This window comes from Mobula hypostoma, chromosome Y, assembly GCF_963921235.1.
Source record: "Mobula hypostoma chromosome Y, sMobHyp1.1, whole genome shotgun sequence".
NCBI classification, from domain to species: domain Eukaryota; kingdom Metazoa; phylum Chordata; class Chondrichthyes; order Myliobatiformes; family Myliobatidae; genus Mobula; species Mobula hypostoma.
In genome coordinates this window covers 4,002,048-4,015,541 of record NC_086130.1, presented here as the reverse complement: position 1 = coordinate 4,015,541, position 13,494 = coordinate 4,002,048, and the positions used below count along the sequence as shown (strand labels likewise).

The following is a 13,494-nucleotide window of genomic DNA, read 5'->3' as shown; positions in this document are numbered from 1 at the left end:
AGAAGTTATGCAATCATTTTAAAAATTGTTTTAATTGCTTTACAGGTAAAAGCGTATACATTCAAGATCTTTTTCTGAAAAAGGATTTATGTGGCAGAATATTGTCATCAGTTCAAGTGACTGCTTGAATTTTTAAAAAGACAAGTGCTTGCTTTGATTGCAACGAGAGAACACTCATCTTCAACACATATTTATAATATATATACACACGTGCGCACACAAACACACCCCAATTATTTTTCTATTTTATATATATATATATATATATATACACACACACACACACACACACACACACACACACATATATATATATATATATATATATATATATATATATATATATACACATACACATGTGTGTGTTTGTGTGTGTGTATATATATATATAAAAAAATGAGCACAGCCAAGACGGAAAATTCCCTTATTATGGGTTTGTCTACTCAGAATGGGCAATTAAGGGGCCCACTGAAATCTAGTACAGTCCCAGGAGGGGTGCCACCACAACAAGTCACACAGACTAACCAGCAGCTACAGCAGTTAAAGAATGCCAGCACATTTAATGACATTCAGCAGCAAGTACATACAACCAACAGTACTATCAAGTAAGTATTTCAAAAGTCTTTGGAAATTGTCTATGGTAGTGAAGTTTTGGCTTCTGATACTTTACATGAATTTGGAATGTTCTAATGATATACTTCTGTAAATTTAAATTATTGTTATAATAAAGATGGTTATCAGTTTGCAATAGCAAGGTCTCTCAAATGGATTTGACATAATCAGTTGTTCTGGTGTTGTGAGTAAAGGGATAATTACTGCTTATGGTATCAACATACCTTTAATTCTAATAACCCAACTAGGAATATTATTGCACTGCTCATAATTAGCACTTGTTATCATTTTCCATTCTTATTTCATCTCCTTTTTTGTAAGTACAATAATGTTCCAGGTGACCTTCCCTTGAGATTTTTGCGCATGTTGATGCCATTCTTGAAGTTGTTCTGTAATTACCTGCTTAATATATTGATTGTCCTTTCTTTTTTCTGTAGTCCTTTAAAAAAACCATAGTTTGGTGCTTTTATCTATGTTTTGTTTTGTGTAACCACTGTCAAAATCTGGTATGACTGGAGGAGAGATTATAGGAGGATTCTGTTTACCCAGGTATTCTATATAATTTTGAACTTTTCAGGTTACACCTTGAGTATTACCATCCAGTCTATTTTCAAAATGATCTGTTTGATTCCCAACATTGTATTATTTCCCTCATTAGCCTTTCTATCATTGATTTATGAATGCAGTAGGTAATCCATAGAACTTTGAGCTGAGTGTCTTCCTTTTCTGCTGAAACAAAACTATGATTGTAAGGGCATTTAAATTTACATTATTACTGAAAACATTGGGAAGAGAAGAGGAAGGACCTGGTACACATAGTCTTTTTCATTGGTAAGATATGATATAGGAAGCTGGTTGGTAAAATATTGAGCATGTGAAATGGCAAAAAATGTTGAAATAAATTAACTTGCAGTGGAGAATTGGAGTGCATGTCTTCTAGGCTCTCAGATTCCTTTTGCATTTAAATAACTTTTCTATAGCTTGTCATTCAATTTGACTTGCCATTTCCTCTCTTGAGCAAAACAAAAACATTTGGCAACGTTTGAAAGGGTTTTGGGTTTTGAAATTAGTTGGGTTATTCTTCTAAAGTACAGACATCAATAGTCAGCTCACACCTCCTTTGGTAGAGACGTATCTTCACTCCACCACCCAACCATATCCAGTAGTCGTTCTATTTTGATCCAGAAGAAAATAAATTCCTTTCTATAATGTCCAGCATTGTAATCACTTCTGAATTCAGAGTGATTTAATCTAGTCTCTGAAAAATGGGGTGCAGACTACAGTTGTTGGAAACTTGAAATTAAAAAAACTAATTGAATAGGTTAAATATCAGCTTTAGAGAGCTTTAGAGAACATCAACCTGTACAAATGCTGCCTGGTCCTTTTGAGTTCTAGTATTTTTATTATGTTTATTTTGATTCACAGTCGCACAATTGTAAAGATCAGTTAGCTACTTACAAACTTATTTTAAAAATAAATACCACATTTTTATGAGCTTTTCTTTTTAGTTTGTGTGAGTCTCTGGCAATGCTGACATTTGTCATTGAGAAGATTACATTGTGTTACACCCTAAAACAGGTTTGGCTAAGGATTTGCTGCATGTCTTGCTGCTCCAAAATTAGGTAAAATAAAAAGCACATTTAATATTTCTAAAACAATGGATTTTCTAAAACAATGGGGAAAGGAAATGAAGTTAAGTTTTTGCTGCAGTTGATTCTGATTTTCATGTATGGTCTGTAATACCACTTAAAATCAATTGTAGATAAATTTTTATGTTAAATTTAGGACTATTGTCCTTCGTGAAATTGTTGCCATAGTAATAATGTTAAGTCTGAATCTTTTATATTCACTGTAGACCAGGTGATGATTGGAAGAAAAGTTTAAAGTTGCCTCCTAAAGACAGGCGGATGAAAACTTCGGTAAGAAGAACCCTAGAAGTCCAAGCACTGTTTTCTTTCAATACTCCTACTGGAAATTATTCTTTGAATTAAACTATGTCTGATTGTTAACTTTTAAAAAATCATCTTCAGTTGGAATATAATGAGCAGGGCTTACTTTGAAGGTTTAAAAAAAAATCCTCTTTATTTCTGCCCCATCATAATGAGTTTTAAGATTGGTTTGTAACGTTTCCTTCCTTTAGGCTGGAGAAATCATATAAATGAACGTGAAAGCAGTATTTTGACTTAATTGCAGCTTCTGAAATTAAGTTTTGACTATTATTAACTTTTACATTTTTCCAGAAGGATTATTTTGGTTCCAGATGTAATTATGAGTGTTTCACTGGCCTTGAATATTACAGATGTCCCCCGCTTTTCGAACGTTCACTTTACGAAATCTCACTGATACGAAAGACCTGCATTAATTACCCGTTTTCGCTACTTCACTGGCCTTGAATATTACAGGTGTTCCCCGCTTTTAGAACGTTCGCTTTACGAAACCTCACTGTTACGAAAGACCTGCATTAGTTACCCGTTTTCGCTAACAGAAGGTGTTTTCACTGTTACGAAAAAAGGCAGTGCATGCCCCGAGCAGCCGCTCCTCACCTGGATTCGGAACTGCATTGTCATTGGCATTGCTTAAACATGTGCCTGTGAGCAGCCATTAGCAAGATGAGTTCTAATGTATCGGAAAAGCCTGAAAGAGTTCGTAAGGGTGTCATACTTAGCGTAAAACTAGACATAATTAAGCGTTTCGATCGAGGTGAACGAAGCAAGGACAAAGTGAGTTTGGCTTGTGGAAGTTGACGAAGATGATGTTGAAGAGGTTTTGTCATCCCATGACCAAGAACTGATAGATGAAGAGCTGAACACAAAATAATCTGCTGAGATCAAAGCAACACTCACAACACGCTGGAGGAACTCAGCAGATCGGGCAGCATCAGTGGAAATGATGAGTCGACATTTCGGGCTGGAACCCTTCATCAGGACTGAAAAAAGGAGGGGGAAGGATTTGAAGAATGCTTGTAGGTTCAGTTGAAAGAACAGTAATTTGAAAGACCAAGGGGTTGGAGGGGGGAAGCAGGAACGTCATAGGCAGGAAAACAATGGGTAGTAGAAGAAGGAGGCGGAACCATGAGGGAGGTGATAGGCAGCTGGGCGAGGGGGCAGAGTGAATTAGGGATAGAGGAAGGGAGGGGGAGGGAATTACTGAAAGTTGGAGAATTCTATGTTCATACCAAGGGGCTGGAGACTACCTAGATGTATATGAGGTGTTGCTCCTCCAACCTGAGTTTAGCCTCATCATGGCAGTAGAGGAGGCCATGTATGGACATATCAGAAAGGGAATGGGAAGGAGAGTTGAAGTGGGTGGCTACCAGGAGATCCTGTCTGTTGTGGCGGACAGAGTGGAGGTGCTCAACGAAGTGGTCCCCCAATCTGCGTTGGATTACACCGATGTAGAGGAGGCTGCACCGGGAGCACCGGATGCAGTAGATGACCCCAACAGACTCACAAGTGAAGTATTGCCTCACCTGGAAGGACTGTTTGGGGCCCTGCATGGTGGCAAGAGAGGAGGTGTAGCATTTACACTTACAGGGATAAGTGCCGGGTGGGAGATCCATGGGGATGGACGTGTGGATAAGGGAGTCGCGGAGGGACCGATCCCTGCGGAAAGCGGAGAGGGGTGGAAAGGGAAAGATGTGCTTAGTGGAGGGGTCCTGTTGAAGGTGGCGGAAGTTGCGGAGGATAATGTGCCGGATCCGGAGGCTGGTGGGGTGGTTCTGGCCCGAAACGTCGACTCATCCTTTCCACTGATGCTGCCCAACCTGCTGAGTTCCTCCAGCGTGCTGTGAGATGAAGAGCTGATACAATTGGAAGGGGAAAGGATAACAATGGAAACCAAATGCAGTAGCGAAAATGGAGTCGTCAAGGAACTGAATGTGAAGCAACTACATGAGATTTTCGCTGCAATGATAAAGTACGACTTTAATTTTGAAAGAGTACGTCGGTTTAGGGCATATTTGCAAGATGGTTTGAGTGCTTACAAAGAACTGTATGATAGAAAAATGCGCGAGGCTCAGTCAAGCAAGCCTTCCACATCAGCCACAGCAGACGACGAACCTCGACCTTCGACATTGAAGCAGGCAGTCATAGAATGAGGTGACCTGCTTGCCCACTTGACGATGAGATGACACCCCAGTGTCCCACCACCTCAACCCCCGGGCAGCAGACAGATACCGATTCGTGGAGAATGCGGCGGTAGCCAGGACGCACCCAACACATCTTTAAGAAAAAAAGCGGAAATAAACATGCTAATTAATTAGGTGCCACCCGGCATATAAATGTGGCCTCCCATCAGAGGCGACGCAATCGGCAATCGCCTCTGATCTGGGCGGACATTTACGTGTCGGGCGGCACCCAATTAATTAGCTTGTTTACTTAGGCTTTTTTCTTAAAGATGTGCTGGGTGTGTCCTGGCCACCACTGGATGGCTGCATTCTTCACGGATCGGTCGGCAGCCTGGAGGGTGGGGGTCCACTGCATCACCCCAACCTCTGACGATTCAGCTTAACGCACCATCATCAGTGTGCTCAGGGCTGTCTTCCCAATTCTGGTAAGTGATACTACACTGTACATACATTATTTCTACTTTATATCAGCTGTGTATTTTTACGCGTTATTTGGCATGATTTGGCAGCTTCATAGCTTAAATGTTACTGGAGAGAGTGTTTCTGCCGAGAGCTCTTGCGTGAGATTTTCACTACAGAGAACAGTGAGGTAATGATTGTGGAAAAGTATTTCTACTTTATATAGGCTGTGTATTTATCATACCATTCCTGCTTTTACTATATGTTACTGTTATTTTAGGCTTTATGTGTTGTTTGGCATGTTTTGGTAGCTTATTTTTGGGTCTGCGAATGCTCACAGATTTTTCCCATATAAATAAATGGTAATTGCTTCCTCACTTTACAACATTCCGGCTTACGAACTATTTCATAGGAACGCTGTATTTAATGTTCTCGTGCAGTGTTCAGGCTCTGACTAAACACTGAGTTAAACTGGAGCCAATGAAGACAGAGTCGTAGTAAGGTTAACCATTTACTGTTCACTCTTACACATATTCTTTTTTGCTTGAGAAGAGCCTTTTTTTCATCATAGGGTTTGTTTCGAAACATTCTGCATCTTTTGAGGGGGTGAGGTTTGCTGTGCAATGGACAATTCTTGCTAGGATCATCGTTGATTGCGGAGACTTCGGTTTTATGCACTGAGACAGGTTTATCGATGACAAAATTGTTTGAAATGGGTTTGACTGGGTTGGTGTGAGTTGTGCTGCCTTGATTCGCCTCCTTGCACACAAACCTACTAAAATACTCAAAGGGAGGGAATCGACCACAGTTCTCTTCCTCGTACTCTGAGCCAATAGACACCCATCTTTCCTGCAGCCCAAATGGAAGCTTGTCCACAATTGGTCTAACTCCGCGTGAGGTATCCAGATACAACAGGCCAGTTAAATAGCCATCTTCTTTAGCACCTTGAATCTCCATGAGTAAATCTCCGCATTCTTGTAATTCAGTGTGGTCCTTGGCTGACACCCTAGGAAAGTTGTCCAGCCATTGAAATAGCGCCCTCTCAATAATTTCAGGGGCTGCATAGCGGTCCTGCAGTCTCTCCCATGCTTTGTGTAAGGCTAGCTTGGGGTTGTTGACGTACACTGAGCGTATGCATTTCACCTGTTCACTTGATTCTTTTCCCAGTCATTTAGCCATAAGGTCCAACTCTTGGATTGCTGTGAGCTGGACTCTGCCGGTGGCACTGGTGAATGAGGAGTATCACCCACGGTAATTTTCAGGCTTATCGTGAAACTGGTAGAGTCCTGAATTGATGCGATGCAACGAAGCTTCCCTGCGATTTCATATGAGATGGGACACCAACAGGCAAGTATGGAGAGGGAGAATGAATCTGCAGGTCAATTTGCGATTGGACATATTCACTGGTATGTTCCAATTTAGCCCTTTCTGACATAGATTTTCCTGCATCGTCTAGAACGTGCATTTCTTCAGCTTTTTTCCAACACTTGTGCTTCCACCGCGGACGCATCAGCTTCTCGTTGTAGCGTCAGCACTTCTAACTCTGTATCTAACTTTGCACTTTCCAACTGGTCTTCTCCTTCTGTGGCAGCCTTTTCCTTTTGCAGTTTAGCCTCTTGGTTAGTGTAAGACTCTCGCACCTTGGCGGCTTCTGCTTTAGCTCTTGCAAGGGCAGCCACACTTGTCGACGTCCTACTGATCTTGGCGCTGAGTGCAAGCAACTTGATGCTTGATCGCGAAGCCATCATACCACTTGTCGAAACACCGAATGATTCCACCTTTTCACTGTAGTGTTCTCGTGCAGTGTGTTGAAATTCTGACTAAACACCAAGTTAAACCAGAGCCAATGAAGACAGAGTTGTAGTACGGTTAACCATTTACTGTTCTCTCTTCCACATTAACACCGTATTGTTACATGCTCAAGGAGATCTGTTTCTTTTGTGAGAATGACGTAATGGTCTTTTGGAGGTCACCTGATGTGATTTTCCCGCCGATGTGAGGTCACGTGATGACATGTGCCCCCCCCCGTGGCTATATAAGGGTCGACTCAGATGACGCAGTAGGTTTTTGAGTCTGTAGATTTCCGTGTTGTGCCTCCGTTTCTGTTGTGTGTTTGTTTTTGTGAGGCAGTTTCATTTTTAAAACGGAAGGTGTGTTCTCTTACCAGATATTGTATTTGAACTGGAAATTTGTGGCTGGAAGTGCCAATTTACTCAATTCTGACAGTTTTGAAGGGAGAGTGAAGAATTCATGGAAGTGAAGGATCGAGAGAAGTCGACATCGTTTGGCAGTTTAATAAAGGATCGACCTTATTGAGTCTTCGTTGAAGAGAACCTGCATTGAGATAACTCTTGCAATAGCGCAGTGAGTTCATGCACAAAGGCTTTCTCTCTCTCTCTCTCTCTAAAAGGAATGTAAGGTCAGTCGATTTAAACTGTTTATTTTCGGCATCGGGAATCCTGTGGACAGAACCGGCAGTAAAGGTGCGTCGGTGAAGAAATCCTTCTCCAGAGAAGTCTCTCCCAATTGAATGTGTGAAACTGTTGGACTTCGGAAGTTATCACTTTAAGAACTATATCTGACTGTATCGCTTTAAGAACTGATTCCGCATTTAGCGCTTTAAGAACCAGAGCCGAGTGGAGTTGATGAATGGCTGCGTACCTGTTTAACCTCTGGTTAAAGTTTTCCTTTGTGTTTTTTCCCCTTATCGCTTATATGTCTTTAATAAATGTTTGGTTGTTTTCATAAAACCTGACTCGATTACTATTCATTGTTGCGGGTTACGTAACAGTATGGTGAAAATTGTTGATAAAAAAATACAAACATATACAGCGTCCATTTCATTCTGGAGACCGCGCGCGCTCTCTTCTTTTAGCGAGTGTCTCCAGCCGCCCCGAGTAGGGAGTGAGGGGAGTCGCGTCAAACCGTCATCGGGCTTGAGCCCACCCCACGTTTGAAATTGAAAAGCCGGCACGTGCGCCACTTCCTTTAACAGAAACCGCGTTAATATTTTTACTTCAAATACATTCTTATGAACTTACGGCGTTGCTTCTGGAATGTTTCTTTGTGGGTAGACACGGAGCTCTTCACAATCATGCTGCGCGCATGACACCCACCTTTACACCTTCCCGAACCGGAGGCTACACACAAGACGTGGCGAAACCGGAGGTGATGTCATCGCATGTCGCGATATACCATAGACAATGAATTTACCTTTGTTAAACTGTAACATAATTATCAACCTTCAACTTTAACTAGAAAATAGTTACAAACAAATCATTTAAAACGTAGACCCAGCGAAGTCAAATAAATGCCTTAAGGGCAACACACTCTACCTTCGGATGGCGGGGGAAACCTGTACAGCCAGTTTTCATGCATTTGTGTCAGATGGTTACATTAACTTGGTCATTATTCACATCACATGACATGGCTTAAGATTGTACTGGATTTTATAGTAAGCTGTTTTCTGCACGATGCAACCTTCAGTTGTTTCCAAGTGTAGAACATTCACATAGTGAATTGAGGAAGACTTGATAATTTGAAATGCAGGCACTGTCTCAATTAGAGAATAAGTTCAAAAAGTCTGAATGAGAATCCAGACTGGTGAGTAACCAAAATTGACAGATTGAAAACATGGTTTGTCATTGTACTTGTATTCCTTTTGTAAAATTAGGAGAATTATTGATAGTCATTAATCCACATGGTCCAGTATTCTGCAAATTCCCACCAAATTTGTCTTTTCATTTTGTAGTGAAATTACAGCATTTTTTTCTTTGGATGAAGTACACAAATTAGTGATGTTTTAAAAAATTTGTACTACAGGTCCACAATCCCTTATCTGAAATCTCCCACATCTCCCACGTGTTGATGTCGACACCCAGGCCTTTGAGGGACGCTTTGAGGCAGTGTTTGTAACGTTTCTTCTGCCCCCCGACTGAGCGCTTGCCCTGACACAGTTCTCCGTAAAGCAGCTGCTTAGGCAATCGGCTGTCTGGCATTCTGACCACATGTCCAGCCCACCTGGCTTGGGCTTTCAGCAGGAGGGTGTAGACGCTGCAGAGCCCAGCTCGTTCCAGGATTTCCGTGTCGGGGACTTTGTCCTGCCACCTGATGTGGAGGAGTCTGCGGAGACAGCTCAGGTGAAAGTGGTTGAGCTGTTTGGCGTGTCTGCTGTAGACAGTCCAGGTCTCGCTGGCGTAAAGGAGGGTGGTAAGGACCACTGCACAGTAGACCTTCAGCTTGGTGGTAAGGCTGAGTCCTCTCTGCTCCCAGACGTTCTCACGGAGTCTCCCAAAGGCAGCACTGGCTTTGGCAATCGTGTTGTTGACCTCAGCGTCTATGTTCACTGCGCGAGAGAGTACGCTGGGCAGATTACTTATAATACCTAATACAATGTAAATGCCATGTAAATAATTGTTATACTGTATTGTTTAGGGAATAATGACAAGAAGAAATGTTATTTCCAACAAAAACATTCAATAAAACATAAAGATATACAGCTTCAAACAAACCGAATCGAACACATAGTAAATGACTTATTGGAATAAATATAGAATGTCGCTCTCACTGTCACTATAAAACTTCAGTAACTTGTCTTTCTGTTTATTTAAATCATATACAGTGGTTCCAACACTATTTTCTTCAGTAAGACGCCGCAGAGGCACATCATGATCAAGCTTCTGCAATAACACCACTTTCTGCATTATTAATAAAGAAGATTCCTTCTCTTTTTCTCAGCATTACCCGTAGGGGTATCTGCAGCTCTGCAGATTTTCACAGTGAAATTAAACACAGAGTCAACAGTGAACACAAAATATCAGCGAACAGCAAATGCACATGTAACCAGTACAAGTGCTGAGCCACAGCTGACATCTGGCGGCCTCTGCTAGTGCTGTGGCGTCAGCTGTTGGCAAAAAAATCTTCGGTTTTTGGAGCTTTTTGGATTTCAGAATTTCGGATAAAGGAATGTGCATCTGTATTATTATAACTGTGTTCTATGAGAGTTTCATTTACATGTTTTCCACCTTATCAAAGTGCTTTCTTCACTGAAATCTTGCTTGTTAACTTGAAGTCACCAACATTGTTTTGAATAATAAATAATAATTACATTTTTAAGAGTTGTTGTGCTATAAGGTACACCATGACGTACTGTAATGCCATCTTTATTCTCTCTTCAATACTTAGGATGTAACTGCCACAAAAGGAAATGAATTTGAAGATTATTGTTTAAAACGCGAGTTACTAATGGGCATTTTTGAAATGGGTTGGGAGAAACCATCTCCAATTCAGGTATATGCGTGTTCCGCTTCTTAGTGTACTTATATTTTTATATCAGGCCATTCGGACCTTCAGACTACAACCCGCTCCTAGAGAAGCAATCCTATTAATCCCATTCACTTCCTTCTCTGAACTCCACAATGTATTTCCTTTCACATATTTCTATTTTCTCACTTTTTTTTATTGCCATTGTTTGGAGCTGCAAAGTCATTTGGTGTAGCCAGTTGACTTACTGGTAGATCTTTGAAAAATAGGAAAACCCAAAACTCAAACCAACTATTGCACCAGTGGGAGATTTTGATTTTCCACACATAGACTGGGAAGCCCATTCTGTAAAAGGGCTGGATGGTTTGGAGTTTGTAAAATGTGTGCAAGATAGTTTTTTGCAGCAATACATAGAGTTACCAACTAAAGAAGGGGCAGTGTTGGATCTCCTGTTAGGGAATGAGATAGAGCAGGTGACGGAGGTATGTGTTGGGGAGCACTTCGGGTCCAGTGATCACAATACCATTAGTTTCAATATAATTATGGAGAAGGATAGGACTGGACCCAGGGTTGAGATTGGAGAAAGGCTAACTTTGAGGAGATACGAAAGGATTTAGAAGGAGTGGATTGGGACAATTTGTTTTCTGGGAAGGATGTAATAGAGAAATGGAGGTCATTTAAAGGTGAAATTTTGAGGGTACAGGATCTTTATGTTCCTGTTAGGTTGAAAGGAAAGGTTAAAAGTTTGAGAGAGCCATGGTTTTCAAGGGATATTGGAAACTTGGTTCGGAAAAAGAGAGGGATCTACAATAAATATAGGCAGCTTGGAGTAAATGAGGTGCTTGAGGAATACAAAGAATGTAAAAAGAATCTTAAGAAAGAAATTAGAAAAGCTAACAGAAGATATCAGTCTGCTTTGGCAAGTAAGGTGAAAATAAATCCAAGAGGTTTCTACAGTTATATTAATAGCAAAAGGATAGTAAGGGATAAAATTAGTCCCTTAGAGAATCAGAGTGGACAGCTATGTGTAAAGCAAAAAGAGATGGGGGAGATTTTGAACAATTTCTTTTCTTCGGTATTCACTAAGGAGAAGGATATTGAATTGTGTAAGGTAAAGGAAGCAAATAGGGTAGTTATGGAAAGTATGATGATTAAAGAAAAGGAAGTACTGGCGCTTTTAAGGAATATAAAAGTGGATAAGTCTCCGGGTCCGGACAAGATATTCCCTAGGACCTTGAAGGAATTTAGTGTGGAAATAGCAGGGGCTCTGACAGAACTATTTCAAATGTCATTAGAAACAGGGATGGTGCCGGAGGATTGGCGTATTGCTCATGTGGTTCCATTGTTTAAAAAGGGTTCTAAGAGTAAACCCAGCAATTATCGGTCTGTGAGTTTGACATCAGTGGTGGATAAATTGATGGAAAGTATTTTTAGAGATGGTATATATAATTATCTGGATAGACAGGGTCTGATTAGGAACAGTCAACATGGATTTGTGTGTGGAAGGTCATGTTTGACAAATCTTACTGAATTTTTTGACAAGGGTAAAGGGTGGATGTTGTCTATATGGACTTCAGTAAGGCCTTTGACAAGGTTCCACACAGAAGGTTAGGAAGGTTTAATCATTAGGTATTAATAGTGAAGTAGTAAAATGGATTCAGCGGTGGCTGGATGGGAGACGTCAGAGAGTAGTGGTGGATAACTGTGTGTCAGATTGGAGGATGGTGTCTAGTGGTGTGCCTCAGGGATCTGTACTGGGTCCAGTGTAGAACAGAGGGATCTAAGAATAATGGTGCATGGTTCCCTGAAGGTGGAATCTCATGTAGATAGGGTGGTGAGGAAAGCTTTTGGTATGCTGGCCTTTATTAATCAGAGCATTGAGTATAGGAGTTGGGATGTAATGTTGAAATTGTATAAGGGATTGATCAGGCCAAATTTGGAGTATTGTGTACAGTTCTGGTCACCAAATTATAGGAAAGTTGTCAATAAAATTGAGAGAGTACAGAGGAGATTTACTAAAATGTTGCCTGGGTTTCATCTCCTACATTACAGAGAAAGGTTGAACAAGTTACATCTTTCTTCTTTGAAGCGTAGAAGGTTGAGGGGGGACTTGATGGAGGTGTTTAAAATTATGAGGGGGATTGATAGAGTTGACATGGATAGGCTTTTTCCATTGAGAATGGGGGAGATACAAACAAGAGGACATGAGTTGAGAGTTAAAGGGCAAAAGTTTAGGGGTAACATGAGGGGGAACTTCTTTACTCAGAGAGTGGTAGCTGTGTGGAATGAGCTTCCAGCAGAAGTGGTTGAGGCAGGTTCGATGTTGTCGTTTAAAGTTAAATTGAATAGATATTTGGACAGGAAAGGAATGGAGGGTTTTGGTCTGAGTGCAGGTCAGTGGGACTAGGTGAGAGTAAGAGTTTGGCATGGACTAGAAGAGCCGAGATGGCCTGTTTCCGTGCTGTAATTGTTATATGGTGCCATATAATGTTGGAATGTTGTACAGGATAGTGGGAACTCATTTTTATGTTAAGTGTGAGGATTTATTTGTTTATTATGTCCTTCTGCAAACTGTTTGCCCTGTATGTTTCATAGATTTTTAATGAGAACAGAAGTTTGCGTATATTTGCTTTTCTGACTTGGTATAATATTCTCCTTTCGTGTTTCACAGGAGGCAAGTATTCCTATTGCATTATCAGGCAGAGATATATTGGCCAGAGCCAAGAACGGAACAGGTAAAAGTGGAGCCTACCTCATTCCATTACTTGAAAGACTGGACCTGAAGAGAGACTGTATTCAAGGTTTGTGTTAGTCTTCAAATACTGCTGAGTTCTCCAAATTCAATCCTTGCAGTGATCCCATTTAGTTTTGACTCTAGGAAATAGTTATAAAAACCACTGATTTTTCAAAACTACTTTTATTTTCCTTGGGCTTGTCAAAAGTGCTCTACATCAGATGATGTAAAGATTTAAGTCACTGTTCCTTATTGCATAACTAGAAGCTTATATTGAAAGGAAATTGTATTTATGTTAAATCCTCCAATCAACTGGGCCCAGTGTAACAAACTTTGGTTTCTCTTCCCCCACCTCTTCTCC

At 40.8% G+C, this 13,494-nt stretch overlaps 1 protein-coding gene across 2 annotated transcripts in view; it reads left to right on the top strand.

The window, feature by feature from the left end:
- Positions 1-396: 396 nt before the first annotated feature.
- Positions 397-13,494, top strand: part of LOC134341062 (probable ATP-dependent RNA helicase ddx6) — a 39,907-nt gene continuing 26,809 nt past the window's right edge. The window contains exons 1-4 of one of the 2 annotated variants that reach the window (XM_063038811.1): positions 397-547; positions 2,470-2,531; positions 10,322-10,426; positions 13,071-13,200. In XM_063038811.1, coding sequence (XP_062894881.1) covers positions 397-547; positions 2,470-2,531; positions 10,322-10,426; positions 13,071-13,200 — 448 coding nt within the window. Of the gene's footprint in view, positions 606-2,467; positions 2,532-10,321; positions 10,427-13,070; positions 13,201-13,494 lie in introns of both variants that reach the window. The other variant, XM_063038810.1, reaches the window with a different exon arrangement.